This window comes from Mesocricetus auratus, unplaced genomic scaffold (genome assembly GCF_017639785.1).
Source record: "Mesocricetus auratus isolate SY011 unplaced genomic scaffold, BCM_Maur_2.0 Super-Scaffold_100707, whole genome shotgun sequence".
NCBI lineage: Eukaryota > Metazoa > Chordata > Mammalia > Rodentia > Cricetidae > Mesocricetus > Mesocricetus auratus.
In genome coordinates, this window is record NW_024429269.1 from 10,298,607 (window position 1) to 10,315,787 (window position 17,181).

The 17,181-nt window shown below is 43.2% G+C and overlaps 1 protein-coding gene across 1 annotated transcript in view; it reads left to right on the plus strand.

Moving 5' to 3' along the window:
• Positions 1–17,181, plus strand: part of Micu2 (mitochondrial calcium uptake 2) — a 71,240-nt gene that overhangs the window by 39,044 nt on the left and 15,015 nt on the right. The window contains exons 5-6 of the mRNA XM_040740561.1: positions 5,582–5,629; positions 6,355–6,437. Coding sequence (XP_040596495.1) covers positions 5,582–5,629; positions 6,355–6,437 — 131 coding nt within the window. The remainder of the gene's footprint in view (positions 1–5,581; positions 5,630–6,354; positions 6,438–17,181) is intronic.

The window sequence follows — 17,181 nt, forward strand, 5'->3', positions numbered from 1 at the left end:
TTACTTTCAAACCCACTAAGTATTAAACACCCTGCTGGAGGGCTGCAGCTGGGAACAGGTAGTTCCGTACAGCTTCAGAATTCCTAGTCTTTACAACAGGATCCTTGTGACAAATAGATGGCTCTTGAGGTTGATCTACCACTGACCTCAAGCTTAGGGCTGTCAGAATCCAGTGTTATTCTCAGTTGATGAGCTCTGCTCCTAGCCACCAAGAGCAGGACTCCCTCCTGTATTCCTCACTGCCCGACCCCAGCCACAGAGTTTGTAATCATCCCTTGTGCTAAGGCTCCAAGGTCTTAACAATAGGTTCCTGGTCAAGATGGCAGCCAGCCACAGCCCTCCAGGTTGTGAGGAATGACAGTGTGGAACCTCTCACAACTGTGGACCAGGCTGTCTCACCAAAACCTGAACTGGACAGAGGCTTTTGAGAACCGTGGGCTGTGCTGTGAACAGTATTGCCAGTTCCTTCACCAAGGCCACCGCATCTCCTCCCCGATGGGCTTCTGCTCCCCACTCCACACGCTGGAACGGCACCACTGGGACTATGTGGCTGAGTCACCCGTGGTGTCTCCAAGCTATCCTGCCACTCCTTTGTGGTCTCTGGTGCTGTCCCCTTCTCCCTCTGAAGTCCAGTCTGCTGTTTGGTCCCGGCTCTTCTCCTCTGTCATTCACATAAACCAGCTGCTAGCCCACCATTTTTGTCCTGAGTACTTGATGCTTAGAGTGATATAGGTCAGTGGGGGGGGGGGGATATGAAGCCATGTTGCAAATTTTTGAGAAATGGGTGCCATTGTGAGAAAATTAAATGAAACCTAGTTGAGAGACCTAGAGATGAGCAGAGAAGTTAGAAGGAGGAAGCTGGGGGTAAAGACAAATAGTTGAGGAGTTGAGGGCATGTTAGTTATGATAGAGAGATGTGAGCATATTTCTTACAGGTGAGAGAAAAGAGGGGGAAGGTTTAAGTATAACAAATCCTGGAAAGAAGGAACAGGATCCTCTGAAAGGGAAAACCATCATGCACTGGCTGCTAGCTTTTCTGTTACAGCAGGAGGGAAGCCTGAATAGGTGATGCCCATCTGATCCACTGTTGGTAGCAAATCCTGGGGAGCTGCCTGGACGAAACAGAACAGTGCAGGAGGGGGCAGGGAGAAGCTTCTAAGATAAGGAAAGAGGACTGGACTGATAGAGAAACAAAATAACTGAGAGAGGCTCTAAGCAGAGATGTAGTTCCTGGTCAGCAGTGTGGTTACCCTGCATCTCACATGGAGCAGTAGGGCGCTGCAGCAGGATTAAGTCAGGGTTGTGTTGGGCAGGCAGAGGACAGTCCTGGAGGAAGCTGTAAAGGATATTGACGACTAGAGAAAGCTCGACCCTTACCCATGGACCCTGAACAGGACAGTGGAAAGGGAAGGACGATGAAGAGAAGAAAGCTAAGAAGTCGATCGGAAGCTGCCAGTGGAGTTGGAGAGCATGCATGGTGGGGAAAGACTGGTCCGTTTGAAAAGAAACAGTTAGGAATCTTCAGAATAGCTCTAGGGTAGGCTCAGTGGTAGAACTCCTGGCTAATGTGTGAGGCCCTGTGTTTCGTTGACAGACCCACAAAATAAATGCGTGTGTACATGCTACTGTACATTTTAGTAAATATTAATCAGTAGCTGCTTGTGTCGATTTCTGTTCCCATGTCAGTATGTCAGTGTATAGTAGACAGCACAGAATTTCATTATGTTGCTCATACTGAATTACCCCATGACCTTTATATGGTAGTAACCCCTATAGAAGCAGTTCCCAACCTGCAGGTTGTGAAAATTTACATTATGATTCATAACAGTAGCAAAATTACAGTTATGAAGGAACAAGAAAATAACTCTATGGTTGGGGTCAGCACAGCATGAGGAACTGTATTAAAGATGCAGCATTAGGAAGGTTGAGAACCACTGCCTCCCAGTTGGATTCCTCCCAGTCATAACACCAGAATAAACCTATGTGCAAAAGAGGTAATAATCTCCTACAATTTTCATATTGGGAATTCGTACGAATGTACATGTTCTGAAATCTGCAGACTCAGTTTTCCTGTATTGGTGATCAGGAGGAAGCAGAACGATATACCCTGGCACTCATGCCGTCTCTGTTTTCTATTATCTCAGCAGGGATTCCAGATTCAGGCATGTTAATGCATAAGGAAGTCTAGTCGGCACACGTGGGGAAAAGTTGAGGGGACGTTAACAGGGGTTTTGCTTGCTTGTTTTAATTTTCTATTGAAATCTGTATTTCTAAGGAAGAAGGAAAGATTCACCTGTACCTCATTGCCAGTGTTAATAAGACTGCATAGAGAACAATTTAAGATACTTCATTTCCCCCATATAAGATCTACAAGAATTTATAACATAATGAACAAAAGGAAGAATGTTCTTGAGATAAAATGGAAATAATTCACTGTGCATTAGAAAGAAAAGTAAGTTATAAGTTATGATTATTCTGAATTTTTAAACTGATCTAGATTCTTGATATCACACTTGCCTCAAGAATGTTCTGACCATAAATTACAAGACACATTGCTGTAAGATATAAATATATCCCCATGCAAGAGATAACCCAGCCTCCTTGGGAAATACAGTCCTCAGAATGCTGTTACTGAACAGGCAGTGTTCGAATGTGGTTCCAGGGTTATAATATTTCTGGAAGTGTAGGAACTGTTCACTCATCACTCTTAGTAGCCCTTAAAGATTCTTTATCAAATCTTTAATGTTACGTTTTTTAAACGTACGTTTCCCTGTTTGGACTGGAGAGATGGCTTGGTGGTTGAGAGCACCAACTACTCTTGCAGATCCGATTGCTGGAGCCCACGGGGCGGCTCACAGCTGCCTGTAACTCGTGTGTATGACGCACAGACATATGCAGGCAAAACACCAATGCACATAAAATGAAAGTGTTTAAAATGGCCCTGTTTATTACCATGCAGCTTGAAACTGCCACTTAGCAGCATTCAGAATAAGCATAGGCACTAAGCTGTTCTCGTTTGGGTGCCCTCAGATGTGGGTCTCTCTGGAAGCACTTTCTGAGGCAGATGCGGGGCACTGTGGGGCTCTCTGTTGTTTATAATGCATCTTGAGCACACGCTACTGTTTTTACACTTTCTCAACTGTGTTTATTTAAACCTTTCACTTAAGTCAGTGTTTCGGAGAAAGACACTGGAATTTTCCTTTCAAAATCATCTATGCTTAAAGGACATGTACCTGTGTTTAGAGAAGAGAGGGCTCCTTTGGCACCAAGCCCAGGACAATCTAGAAGTGGGGTTTTTCCCCCTTTGCTCTATTCCTTTGAAATATAGAAAAACACTATTTTCCACTTTTTTCCTGGCTGCCAAGGGATGAAATGCTTTGATCCTCAGACTAACAGTAGAGCACTTGTGCCAGGAGCAAGACTTGACAAACACATAGAACTTATTCTCCCTTCATGCAAACACTGAATAGTCTTCAGAAAGAAGTACCTGAGAACTGACTACAGTCCTCACTCTGAGAGCCCAACTGCTCCGAAATGAAGTACCTAGAGAGCTGATGACGGCCAGGGAGTCAGCACCCAGCATCTGAGAGTTTACTGTGAGGCTTTGAAGTGGAATAATATGGAGGATTTGTTTCACAATGATCTAGTGAGGGGTGGGGATTAAAAGGCAAAATAAGACTCACAAGTTGATAATAATTGGATCTGAGTTTTATTACATCACTGTCTAATATAATGACATATAACCAAGTGTCATTATTCTGTGTAGTTTTATGCTTTGTTGGGCTGTCCATGGTAAAGTATGTTCAATTGTAATTTGTGCATTTTGCCAGTACACCAAGCTTCTGATCCAGACACACAGTTTTAACTCCTCCAGCAGCCATTCTTGTTAAAGTCAAACTTGTGCATTTACCCTTGGTCCTTCCAATACAGCAACATAAAACCCAGCACCATTCCAACAAGAAAGTCTAGTTAGTAATCAAATGAGAGCTAGCCCCAAAGCTACCTCAATTTGGAGCTCAGGCATACCCAGCATCCATCTTTCAAGCCTCCCAGGTAAATAGAGGCTCTCTAGCTCTGAATACTGTCTGGTGTCAATTTCAGTCCCTTTGCCCATGGCCTCGTAGTCCTAAATGTAACTCTCACCTCATGAGTCCACACACCATCCTCTTCACAAAACAAGTCAGTGACCCAGCATTCTCAGTAGAAATTGTACCACTCATAGCAGCTGAACTTCAGTCATGGGTTGTCCCTCAACCAGTCCCTAGAGCCGCACTCCTGCAACCTGTTCACCAGCGTGGACCCAAACCACTTGCCTGTCTCAGCTGGCTACTGTTTTGTCAACTTGACACAGGCTCGGGTCATTCAGGAAGAGGCAATGTCAATGGAGAAAATGCCTCTCTAGGCAAATCTGTAGGACATTTTCTTTACTGATGGCTGACATGGGAGGACCCAGCTCACAGTGAGTGGTGCCACCCCTGGGGGTATAGAAAGCAGGCTGAGGAGAGCAAGCCAGTGAGCATGGCTTCACTTCAGTTCCTGCCTCCAGGGTCCCGCCTCTACTTCCTGCCCTGGCTTCCTTCTTTGTGGGACTGTTGTATAGAATGTAAACAAAAATAAACCCTCTCCTCCCCATGTTGCCTTTGGTCATGGTGTTGTATCACAGCAATAGAAACCTAACTAAGATACCATCTCTCCTTCAATCTCATGGAACTGGAAGGAAAAGGAAGGCATCCCACCCAAACTGCATGTTTGAGAATGAAAAAGAATTGTTTCTCGTGCCGGGCGGTGGTGGCGCACGCCTTTAATCCCAGCACTCGGGAGGCAGAGGCAGGCGGATCTCTGTGAGTTCAAGGCTGGGCTGGACCCACAGCCTCCAAAACAATACAGAGAAACCCTATCTCGAAAAAACCAAAAAGAAAAAATAAGAATTGTTTCTCAAAGAGAAAGGAAGTTACTGCAATGAAGACTGAATTGTTACATTTTAACTAATACAATTTGGCTTTCTGTATATCCAAAGCTGTGCTACTATAATTTTAAATTTCCCTCAATCAAGCAAGGTATTACAAATAGGAAACACTAAGTCTAAATTACTTAACCTACAGATGAGATTCTAGTGGATCTCTGTCACTTGCTAAGAGCATCTGTCAGTGTTGTACAGTGAAGCAGAGCCCACAGGTGACTTGCAGGTTTGTGCGACCTCTGTATGCTGGAGACCCAAGCATCTTGCTGGACAGACTAGATGATGCCCACAGGATGAGAGTTCAGTCTTCCTCTCCTGAGTCTGCCAGTTCACAGACTGGAGAACCTTCATAGACACACCCAGAAAAATGTCCACTCACACTGGCACGCAACATTCACTGTCATGGCCTCCTTGTTGGAGGTAAAACTTGATGAAGCATGGTGTCTTTCTTTTTAAACACTGAGGCTGTTTCAACTCTTGCTATACAGTAATTTCCACTATACTAAAGAGGTAGAGTAAAAATGTTGATTTTGTTTATAGAGGTGAAGTTTCAATATTAGTTATTTCCATGGTTCTCATTGAAAATTGTATCCTGATTTTTTGTTCTTTTTTCTCCTTCAGGGGTAATTTCATATACCGAGTATCTTTTCTTACTTACAATCCTCACAAGTAAGTATACTACTTCTCCTTACATCAGTCATGCGCAGTTCTTATCCTTAGCAAGCAGGGTTTGAAATTAGGTATTTGTGTCTTTATCACTAAAACCATTGGTAACAGGGCTGGGGAGAGGTCTCAGTGGGTTAAAGCACTTGCTATATAAACATAACAACCTGAGTCCACATCCCTAACATTCAGAAAAAGCAGGCATGAGGGTGTGTACCTGCAGTCCCCGTACTGGGGGAGGGGAGCTCACTGGCCAGCCAATCTAGAAAACAGCAGAGAAAGCTCCAGATGCGGTGAGAGCAGTAAGGTGGAGAACTGTCCACGTCAGCCTCTGAATTCCACGTGTACGTGCACAGGTACACTCACAGGCACACACCATTCACACACATACACACATGAACCTTCATCTCTGCATCTACAAAATGACGATGTTAACTTAGAGAGCATTCTCCTACCCACACTGTGAGGGCGCCATGAGACAGAACATTCACGTTCCTTATTAGTGTTGTCAGAAAGAGAGAGAAATGGTGGTCACAGCTCTCTGAGAAAGAAAGAAATCATGGTCACCTTGAGAGACAGACGGAGACGAGAGGGATGAGCACCCCTTCCTATGTCTAGCTCTTGCTTGCATACTTTTTGGTCATTGTTTTCAGTTTGAAGGTTTTTCTAGCTACAAACACTTAGCGTTTTGCCAACAACTGACTAACTGTTCATTGCTCCCTTCCATGCAGAACCTCACACTGGGTTCCATGTCGCTTTTAAAATGCTGGATGCAGATGGCAATGAGATGATTGAAAGAAAGGAGTTTGTTAAGGTGAGCACATGCTTATATTGGGGTTGTCATATCACCTGGTGCTTGTGCAGTAGTTCTACATTTCCTAAAGTTAAAACGGTGTTCACTGTTTGCACATGAAATATCAAACTATTTGCATGCACAGACTGGTTTCCTGCAGCCCTTGCAGAGGACCCAGGTCCCATTCCCAGCACCCACATGGCAGTTTATGACTACAACTCCAGTTCCAGATCTGAGCCCACTTCTGACCTCTGCAGGCACCAGACACACACATGGTGCACAAATACACATGCAGGCAAAACACTCATACATATAAAATAAAAATAAACTTTAAAAAACTTCCTGAAATGCAATCTTGGGAAATTTGACAAGTGACTAAGCATCTGATTCTAAAAGGAGGAATGGACTTTGAGCATCTGTATTTTCAGGACTTTTATCTGTATATAATTATGCAGTAAAAAGGGCTTCATAGCCCATATGTGCTTTGAAGAATACATGTTAAAGATGTGTTTTCAAGTGTTCTCATATCAAAAACAAATGATAGAAATATAAGCCTTCATGAAGAATAATATGCCAAAAAATATGCATTAGTGCAAATTTTTAGGAACTGGGTACAGCTAGTATTTGAAAAGGTATAAATACAGCTAAGTTTCAATAATATAAAAATCTAAGGACATAGTTGTAAACCTCCAAAGAGTGAATTCCACTCTGTTTCCTAAAAGCTGGTGCTGATATGAAAGAAATACCTCAGGGAAAACTGTTGTATGTGCTCTGTAGTTAAATGCCTGGGTGGGGGAAAGGGGGGGATTGTGGCAGTTTTTTGTTGGTTGGTTGGGTTTCAAGATTTAGGTTTTGGTGGGGTTTTTGTTTGTTTGTTTGTTTTCCAAGATAAGGTGTCTCTATATGTCTCTGGCTGTCCTAAACTCACTCTGTAGACCAAGCTGGTATTAAAGGTGTGGGCCACTTTCCCCGGCTGTGGATGTGTAAAACAAATAGCACTCTCTGTAGTGTGTGTGTGTGTGTGTGTGTGTGTGTGTGTGTGTGTAGAATGCTCATAGAAATAATATGATACTCATGTTGAAATACAAAATTGCCACCTGCTTTCAAAGTTAAATGCATGCTTAGCATATGACTTGAAAATTTCATTCCTAGATGTGTAGTCAAAGAAAAGAAAATATATCGGTGGGTATGGTGACATAAGACTGTAATCCCAATGTTTGGAAAATTTAGAAGGATTACCATGAGTTCTAGGCCAAGCAAGGTTATAGTGTGATTCTAAGCTACCTGAACTACAGAGAGAGAGGTCCTGTCTCCAGAACACATAATAACTGGCAAGTGAATCTCTGTAAGGTGAAGGTCAACCTGTATACCAAGTCTCAAGCCAGCCAAGGCTACACAGTGAGACCCAGTCTCAATAAATAAAGATAGAAAGCATCTGTTCACACAGGATCTGGGGGCAGCCAAAATGTTTGTCAAAAGTGACTAGATACATAAATGTTACTTATGTAATAGAATTCTACTCAGCAACAAAAAGGAACAAAGTATTAAGTAATCAACAGTGTGGATGAGTTCAAATGAAAGAAAAAGTACAAACTGTATGGTTCTGTGTGTGTACAGTTCTTCATGTCTGTACTCTGCAGACCCTCGGTTATCTGCAGCCAAGAAGGGGTAAGGATCGATTGCCTACAAGAGGGAAGGGAGAGAAAAGAGATGCTGAAAACACTTCAGGTCTTCATCACTGGTGATTATGTGGCTATGTAAAGTGTATTTTGTTCTATATAAATTACACCTAGTAAAATTTTTTGACAGAGTTCCATACCATCGCTTTGAAACTGGTTTGTTTTGTACAAGAAACTATTGCAAAGCCTTGAAACAAAGGAAGAGCAGAAAAAGGCCTAAATAGATAATGAACAGTAAACCAGTGGAACCCCTCAAAAAGTAGACCAGAGATTGCCTAACGTCTTTAGGAATGATCCAGAATTGATGTGTTCATCTGAGCATATGAGAAGATGAGGTAGATGATAGGAAATCTGAGTAGGCTGTAGTGTGGCAGTGGATCCTCAGGGTTAAAGTACAGGGACCATTTTCTGAGTGGCCAGGAGTAGTAATTCTGTTCATTTTAGAAGTTTGTTGGGGGGCTGGAGAGATGACTCAGAGGTTAAGAGCACTGGCTGCTCTTCCAGAGGTCTTGAGTTCAATTCCCAGCAACCACATGATGGCTCACAACCATCCTTAATGAGATCTGGTGCCCTCTTCTGGCCTGCAGGGATACATGCAGACAGAATACTATATACAAATTAAATAAATATTTTTTTAAAAAGTTTGTTGGGGGGCCCACTTTTTAGAAATGAAGACACTAAGCTAGGGAGGTGGTTTGGTGGCTGAGAATACTTGGTGCACAAATATGAGAACCTGGGTTCAGATCACCAGCACATCTGTAACACCAGTGTTGGGGACTTGCTGGCCAATCAGGCTAACAGAAACCAGTGAGTTTCAGATTCAGTGAGAGAGACTAGGACAAAGAGTGACAGAAAAGGACATCCATTATGGTACTCAGGCCTCTTCACAAGCACACACACATACTGCAAATATACATGCATATACCACATATACATGCCACAATAAACAAACAAGTGCTTAGGTTAAATGTCTGATCGAGAACAAAGCCTCTTTAATTGAATAGGCTAATCTAAATTCCTAGTTACTTTTCTTGCCTAGATATAGATACAATGTTCCCAGTGTCATTTTCTTTGAAGTTCCACAAGCAGCACTCAGGAGACTAAGGCAAAAGGATCATGAAGTTCACACCAGCACAAACTATATGGCAAGAATCTTTCCAGAAAAAAAATGTGTTACAATAAAATGCAGCAAATATGTAAAAGCACTTGGCAGAGCAGTCTAAATAAAGACTCCTCATAGATTTTTATGCTTTTTTTCCAGCTGTTACAATTCTACCCTTAGTAACTAGGAGCAGATTTATCAGCAGTGTGCATTTATCACAGCTCGGAAGCCTCATAGAAATAGTTCTCCTCAGTCTTTCCAGATATGGGAGTAGTTGGATTGCCAAGAGCAATAAGCAGAGTCCTGGTGAATCCTGAAAGCCCAAGAGAAAGGCAAGCAAATCTTGGAAAGAAAGGGGTAGCAAACTTTCTAAAGTGAAGACACCTGAAGTTTATAGGTCCAAAGGAATGATTACAGAAGCATTCCGAAAGAGAGGTGAGTGGACTGGGTAGATAGCACTGCAGATGAGAGCATAGTTTGCTCTTGTAGAGGACCCAGGTTCAGCTCCCAGCACCTAATTGCAGCTCACAACCATCTGTAACTTCAGTTCCAAGGAATCCTATGCCCTCTTCTGACCTTCACAGGCAGTAGGACACACATGGTACATATACATACATGTAGACAAAACATTCAGACACATAATAAAATCATTTTAAACATTTTTGAGGGAAGTATTTTCCAGACAGGGTTTCTCTGTGTAGCTTTATAGACCAGGCTGGCCTCAAACTAACAGAGATCCGCCTGCCTCTGTCTCCCAAGTGCTGGGATTAAAGGCGTGTGCCACCACTGCCCGGTTTAAATTTTTTAAAGAGAAGTAGAGACTGAAGAATAAATAGGAAATGCAAAATTGCTATCAATAAATTTAGGAAATTATATTGAGATTTGTTTGTTTGTGTATTTATGTATACATATGCACATACATGGGACACCTGTCACGGGACAGCTTCCAGGAGTCAGTTCTCTCTTCCATGGCGGGTCTGTAGTTCCAACTCAGGTTATCAAGCTTGCCTTTAATACTCTGAGCCATCTCACAGCACCCCTTTTGAGATATATGGTATTTAAAAAGGAACTTAAAGTAAAGCTAAGGGAGGAAATGCGCTTGCACACATAGAACCTGAAATATCAGTGCTGTGGCTTATGAGACACCATTGCTGTCTAGCTACTTCATCTGCCTTAGAGGCAAGAAACAGGTAGATTTATGACTGTCGTTTGGGTAGAGAATAGTGCATATGAAAAGTCCTGGGTATAGAGTTGATTTTCTCAGGATAATCAAGCTGTTAGAATTTGCACATGTGTAATTCTCCAAGAGGAAGACCTGGATAAACTTTGTGTGGTTCTATTCCTGGTAGTCATGAGGTATATGTCTTTATAGTAGTGTAGTTAGAGGTGATTTTCTTTGGTTGGTTGGTTGGTTGGTTGGTTGGTTGGTTGGTTGGTTGGTTGGTTGGTTTTTTGTTTTTCGAGACAGGGTTTCTCTGTGTAGCCTTGCCTGTCCTGGGACTCACTCTGTAGACTGGGCTGGCTTTGAACTCGGGGATCCACCTGCCTCTGCCTCCTAAGTGCTGGGATTAAAGGCATATGCCACCACTGCCCAGCTTAATTTTCTCAGATATACTGAACAAGACCCCTGCAGGTATCACCATCACAATTCCAAAGCTCAGAGTTATGTTGCACATCAGTAATGTTTGGGAGTAACACAAGGCAGAAATCACAAAGCCAGTAGTCAGGCATAGATGCTCATCTGAAGTCTTGTCAGCTACAGATGGTAAGTATGAGACACTGACGAGTGATGGCAGGCTGCCGAGATTGCCCTCTGATCTCCACATACACACGTACCACACATAGAAAGAAACCGGAAAATAACTATCAGGACACATCACTAATGGTTTGAAGGCTAAGAATATAAAGCCAGCCTTGGATGCCTATACTGGTTCTTTGTGCTGGTTACAGAAATGGAACCTGATAGCCAAGGGGATTGATACCTGTGTCAGTTTTTAAAGAAAGTATTTCAAGGAAAAAAAACTACATTTATATTAATTATTTTAATTATTTCACTTCCATGGTCCTTATTTTAATAAACCTAGTATATAGTACCTTTTATATATACATACATATTCATATTCTTTAAAAAGCCAAATGTGGAGGTGCGGTGATAAGATACATTTCTGTAATGTCTTGTGAAAGTGTCCTGGCATGAAAATTGCCTCAGTTTGTAACCTCGGTGCTTGTGAGCACTGTGCTTTATCAACATCTAGATGGACACACTGTGTCAGGAAGCATGGCACTTCTTCAACCTGAGACCTGGCAAAAAAGTCGCAGTCTCCATGAGTTGCTCTCTGTCAGGTGTGATAAACAGTGTGGACCGTGATCAAAGCCAGTGATGGCCAACCCATGGAACCTTCACCTTGACAGATGTGCATCTGCTTGTGGGCAGAGTGCCAGGGTTTTAAGCAGCCTCTCTAGACAACAGTGGATCGATGACCAGGTTGTGTGCCCGGGAAATGGCTCCTTAGGTGGTCCTTTCCTTCCGAGCTGCTTCCAAACTGGTGGAAAGGAGTGTGCTTAGTATAGGAGTGGTAGGATACACCTGCTAGAGTTGCTGCTAAGCACGTACAAGCCTTTGGAATAATTTATCCTCCTTGGTTTTGTAATGATTCTCCCATTCCCGAATGTAAATTACCATGGAAGCAAAGAGAAATAAAATTGACTCTGCCTAATTCATTTTCAGCATGAAATTGAAAGTGTTGATCAACAGAGATTCAGAAATCCATTGAACAATATGTCCTCAGTCATTCAGAATTTCTATCTAGCAAGTGGGCCTCTTGAGGGTCTTCCACGGCTTATTTACTCCAATTCTACCTATCTGTTTCTGTGGCATGTGGCCCCTGTGCCCAAATCCTTGTTCTTCCTTCCCTCTGCTTGGATGTCCTTGCCACACTCCTTTAGGCACCGTCAGTCATAGAGAAGGTGGCAGTAGTGTCATCAACAGGAACCACCGAGAGGAACCTCCCGAGCCCCAGCCGTCTCTCTCCAGTCCCCTGCTGCGGTGTTTTATTCACTGTGCTCGGCGCCTACAATTGCTCTACTTGTCTGTGCTCTTCATCCCTTTAGAACGGAAGGTCAGGGACAGCGAGGAAGCTTCCTGTCCCCACTGCTGTCTCCCCAGCACCTCCAGCAGTGCTGTTCTCTTAGCATAGACACTACAGCTTGTTACATGAGCCAGGTCCTGTGCTGCCATGTCAGAGAGTGGGAACAGTAGGGGAACAGAAAGAAATGTCAGTACAGAGCTGAAACAAGCACTGTAATCTTTTTTAAGTCACATTTAGTCTCTCTCTCTCTCTCTCTCTCTCTCTCTCTCACACACACACACACACACACACACACGAAAGTCAAATGACAACTTGTGAAAGTTGATTCCCTCTTTTCCCGATGTGGGTCCAGGGAATTGAAGTCAGGTTCTCAGGCTTGGCAGCAAGCATCTTTACCCTCTGAGTTATCTCCCGGCCCCAGGCACTACAGTCTTCAGTGTTCAGAGGCTATCAGAACTCTTCCTGAGTCCAAACTGAGGTGGTTAGGTAAAGCCTGACGTGATAAGATTTATCTAGCACGAAATCCATCAGGACAGGTCCTTGCTGTTCTAAGTTTCACACTGTTATAATAAGCCTCCTAAGAAATTCTTACTTCAATTAACAAATCACATTTTTTTGGTTTATTTTGCGTGTTTTGTAACTTTTTGAAGAAAGACTCTATATTTCATAGTAAAAGAACAAGTTTTTTTCTCTTGCAGAGGACCCAGGTCAATTCCCAGAGTTCACTGGCAGCTCACAACTCTCTGCAACTCTAGTTTTAGGGCACCCAGCATCCTCTTCTGGTTGCTATAATTGACAGTAATGCATGTAGTATATACTCATATATATGTTCAGGCAAAACATCCATGTATGGCTTTAAAATTTTACTTTATTTACACAATAACTTTAGAGATTTATTCATTTTATTTTATGCGGATGGGTGTTTTGTCTGCACCATGTGCATGCAGTGCCCATGAAGGCCAGAAGAGGGCATCCGATTCCCTAGAACCTGGTGGGTGCTCAGAACCAAATGCAGATCCTCACAGCAGTTCTCAACCTATGGGTCACATGTCGGATACCCTACATATTAGATGTCTACATTACAGTCCATAACAGTAGCAAAATCGCAAGTAAGAAGTAGCTACAAAATAATTTTATGATTGGGGGTCATCACAACATGAGGAACTATATTAAAGGGTCGCAGCATTAGGAAGGTTGAGAACCACTGCTCTTGTAGAGTCTACAAGAATAGCAAGGGCTCTTAACCCTGAGCCGGCTCTGGCCCCTTATGTGACTGATTTTCATCAACATTAATAAATAAAGGAGGGATACATTAACAATACTTTGAATCAAAGGAGACAGTGGCACTGATGCTACTGATCTGCAGAAATGGAGAATTGTGGCAGCCAGTTCATATGTGCCCAGATGGAGAAAACTAGCAGGACATGGTATCTAAATGTGAACAACCCTCCATCAGAATCCTAGAAGTCGCTACCCTAAGATCTCCCCACGAAGAGACACTCAAGTGCAGATGGTATGACTTACTGGGAGTAGGAAGGAGGTAATGTCAAACTTCTACAAACCTTCCAGAAACACAAGGCAAAGGAAGAGAAACCCAGGATGTCCCTGGTAACTAAAACCAGGGAAAGATCTGCCCAGAAGTTATTTCTAGTCCTGGCCTCACAAACCAAGTACAGGAGCACTTACCCAGAGAAAGCAAACCAGCCCCTTTGTGAAGGGCAGAGTGAAGTGAGCTCCTAGATAGAAATCAGTCGGTGCAGTCCACCAACCTGACATAGTAACAGAGCAGAAGAGGCCATGGATACAGATGCTGTTGTTTCTCTGCTGACCTTTGGCCTTTGGAGACAACACTATGTAACAACCAGGCTGGCCATGAGCTCCTGATCCTCCTACATCCACCTCCAGGTGCTGCACATCTGGCCGTGTGCCATCATGCCCAGCTGATCACGTTAGGGTACACAAAGCCTCACCCAATGAGTCATCGTTAAAAGGCAGTGAAGTAGGAAAAGTGTCTTTGCTCTGATAAAAAGCATTATCAAGCTTAGAGAGTCTGGGGTATAGCAAACCCAGCGAGTTGCTTGATGGGCGGGATATCCGGGATGCCTTCCTGCAACATCAGGATCAAGGCCCAGAGGCTTGTTGTTAGCTCTGGTGTTCAGTGCTTTGCTGGATGTCCCAGTGGCAGCAGCCTTTCAAGAAGAAAAAAGTAAATAAAACAGGTGAAAAGGTTAGAATGGAATCAGTCAAATCTGGCTTTCTCTCCAGCTGACAGGACTCCACAGAAAATGCCAAGGAAACAACAGAAGTACAGCCCATTCACACAAGTGAGTTTAAATGAGCCCCAGTTAGAGGATCAGTGTACAGAAATTAAGTATATTCCTGTGGTAGAAATAGTTGGAAAGTAAAGCTACAGTCAGTTCCACTTAAGACAATATGAACTAACAGAAAGTAGTTAACAAAAACGTGTGCTAGAACTTCAGTGTTGCTGGTAGGACCTGGAGAGATGACTCAGCCTTAAGAGCAATTGTTGCTTGTGCAGGAGACCCAGGTTCCGCTCCCAGCACTCACATGATGGATCCTGAGGATCCAGTTCCTTCTTCTGACCTTGATAGGCACCAAGTAGCCATGTGATACACACGCATACATGTAGGCAAAACACTCAGAAAGTAAATCAGTCTTTAAAAAGCAAAGAAAGTGTTGCTCAGTTGCTGATAGGAACAAAAGGAGGCATAAGTAAGTAGAGCTATTGCCTCCCCAAGTTTGTCCAGAGTCAACTTTCCCAAGCAAATGAAAAGCACGTGTTTCTATAGAAGTTGGCAAAGTGATTTTGAAACATGTGTGGGCTACCTAGCATGCACAAAGCTCTGGGTTCTAATCCCCAGGTCTGCAAAAGAAGGTCTAGCTTAAAAAGTTAAAAGTAATTGTCCATGTCAAAACAGAGGGCTGAGACATGTGAGTCTTGAGAAACAGCAGCAAAGCTGGCTGAGGCAGCAGCTGACAGACTCAGACAAGGCTCTAGGCTCTGGGTGTCTGCGGTGTTGATGTGGAGATCAGTCAGTGGAAATGACAGACCGTGTTGTGCTCACTGCTTTTCATAAAGGCACAAAGTCAACAGATAGGGAATTCTTTCTCAATATGTATTTTTTTAAATTAGAAACATGCTTGCTTCCCATGTCGATCCCAGCTCCCTCTCCCACCCCTCCTCCCTTGGCCCTCTACCAGTCCTCCCAACCCCCCACCCAGTCCCCACACCATTCCCCAGGGAGGGTGAGGCCCTCCATGAGGGATCTCCAGAGTCTGTCATTTCATCTGAAATAGGGAATTTTTAACGAATTTTTTAACTAGCAAATTGTGTTAGAATAACTGATATGTATGGAAGGAAAGTTAGCCATACACAAAAATAGTTAAACGTCTGGGCTGACAGGACCAGGCCTATGAGTTGGCCCACCCCATCCATGATCTGTGGGAGTACATGAAGGGGCTGAAGGATCTCCACAGCACAGGGCAACAACAGAGTATCCAGAAGTCCCAGTGAGGGACCAGCATTGATAAGGTAGCAGAAACCAGAGGCCTAGAACCAGGCCAATGACTCTGCAGAGAGCACTTGCATGGACCAAAGGGTTACTTTGTGACTCACTGGGTCACACTGCAGCTTCTATGACAAGATTTTTCTTAGGTTTTATCTGGGAGGGGGTTGCAGGGGCAGAGGTGGATACAAAGGACAGGGAAATGAATGGGGTCAAGATGTATGACATGAAAGACACAAAGAATAAATAAAAAGAAAGTTTTCAGAATCTAGGGGAGGCAGGGTTTGGTGTGGTATGGTATAAATGTTGTATTTTTGTTTACAATTTGGGGGAATGAAACCCCAAGGTCTCTCACGTACTAGGTAAATGCTCTACCACTGAACTCAAGGCAGTCTCTTAGGGCACTGAAGGCAACATCCACAGAAGACAGCCATTATGACTTGTCTTCACAATGAAAATTTCTGGAAAGCACCATGGGGACATGGGTGTGGCCAGGCATGAGTACATACCTGGAATACTGATGCTTCTGAGGCTAGAGGATTGAAAGCCCCGACTACATGGTGAGAAGATAGGCAGGCGTGGTAGAGATTGGGATAGAATAGAGATAATGAAGTTCAAAGCTTAGTAGCTCTTGTTCTGTTATGTTTTTCAAGACAGGGTTTCTCTGGGTAGAAACAAGAGAAACCAGGTGCCCCCACCACCTGGCTTTAGTAATTTTTTTTAATGGAAAGACTATAATAGACATTTTATGAGAAAAAAGTGTGTGAAGGAGTGACAAGCATGTAAAAAAAAGTGTTCCTTACATTAAGGAAATGAAAGTCATGATAGCACATACCACATTCACAAGGGAATAGCTGAAATGTGGAATTAAAGAGGTCCATGACCACAAATGCTGAGGAGGGTATAGGAACTTCAATTCATTGACCCAACTCAGTGGCACAAACCTTAAGTCCTAGCACTCAGGAGGCAGAGACAAGCAGATTTCTGTAAGTTTGAGGCCAACCTGGTCTACAAAGAGTTCCAGGGCAGCCAAGACTGTTGCACAGAGAAACCCTGTCTCAAAAAATTAAAAAAAGGAAGAAGAACTTCAGTTAATATCTGAGCACACATGCCTTTAAACCCACACTTGAGAGGCAGAGGCAAATGTATCTCAGTGCTCTGTGAAGCCTGATCTACAGAGCAAGTTCCAGGACAACCAAGGCTTCAGTTCACTTTGGAAATGATTGACAGGTTTTGTTTTGTTTTAAATAAAGTTAAATAGTGCAGGTACCCTGATGCATATCCAGCCAAGGAAAAATTAAACCAGCATCCATAACATTGAACTCTACAAAAATGGTCATGACAGTTTGATTCATAGTTAGCCAAAAC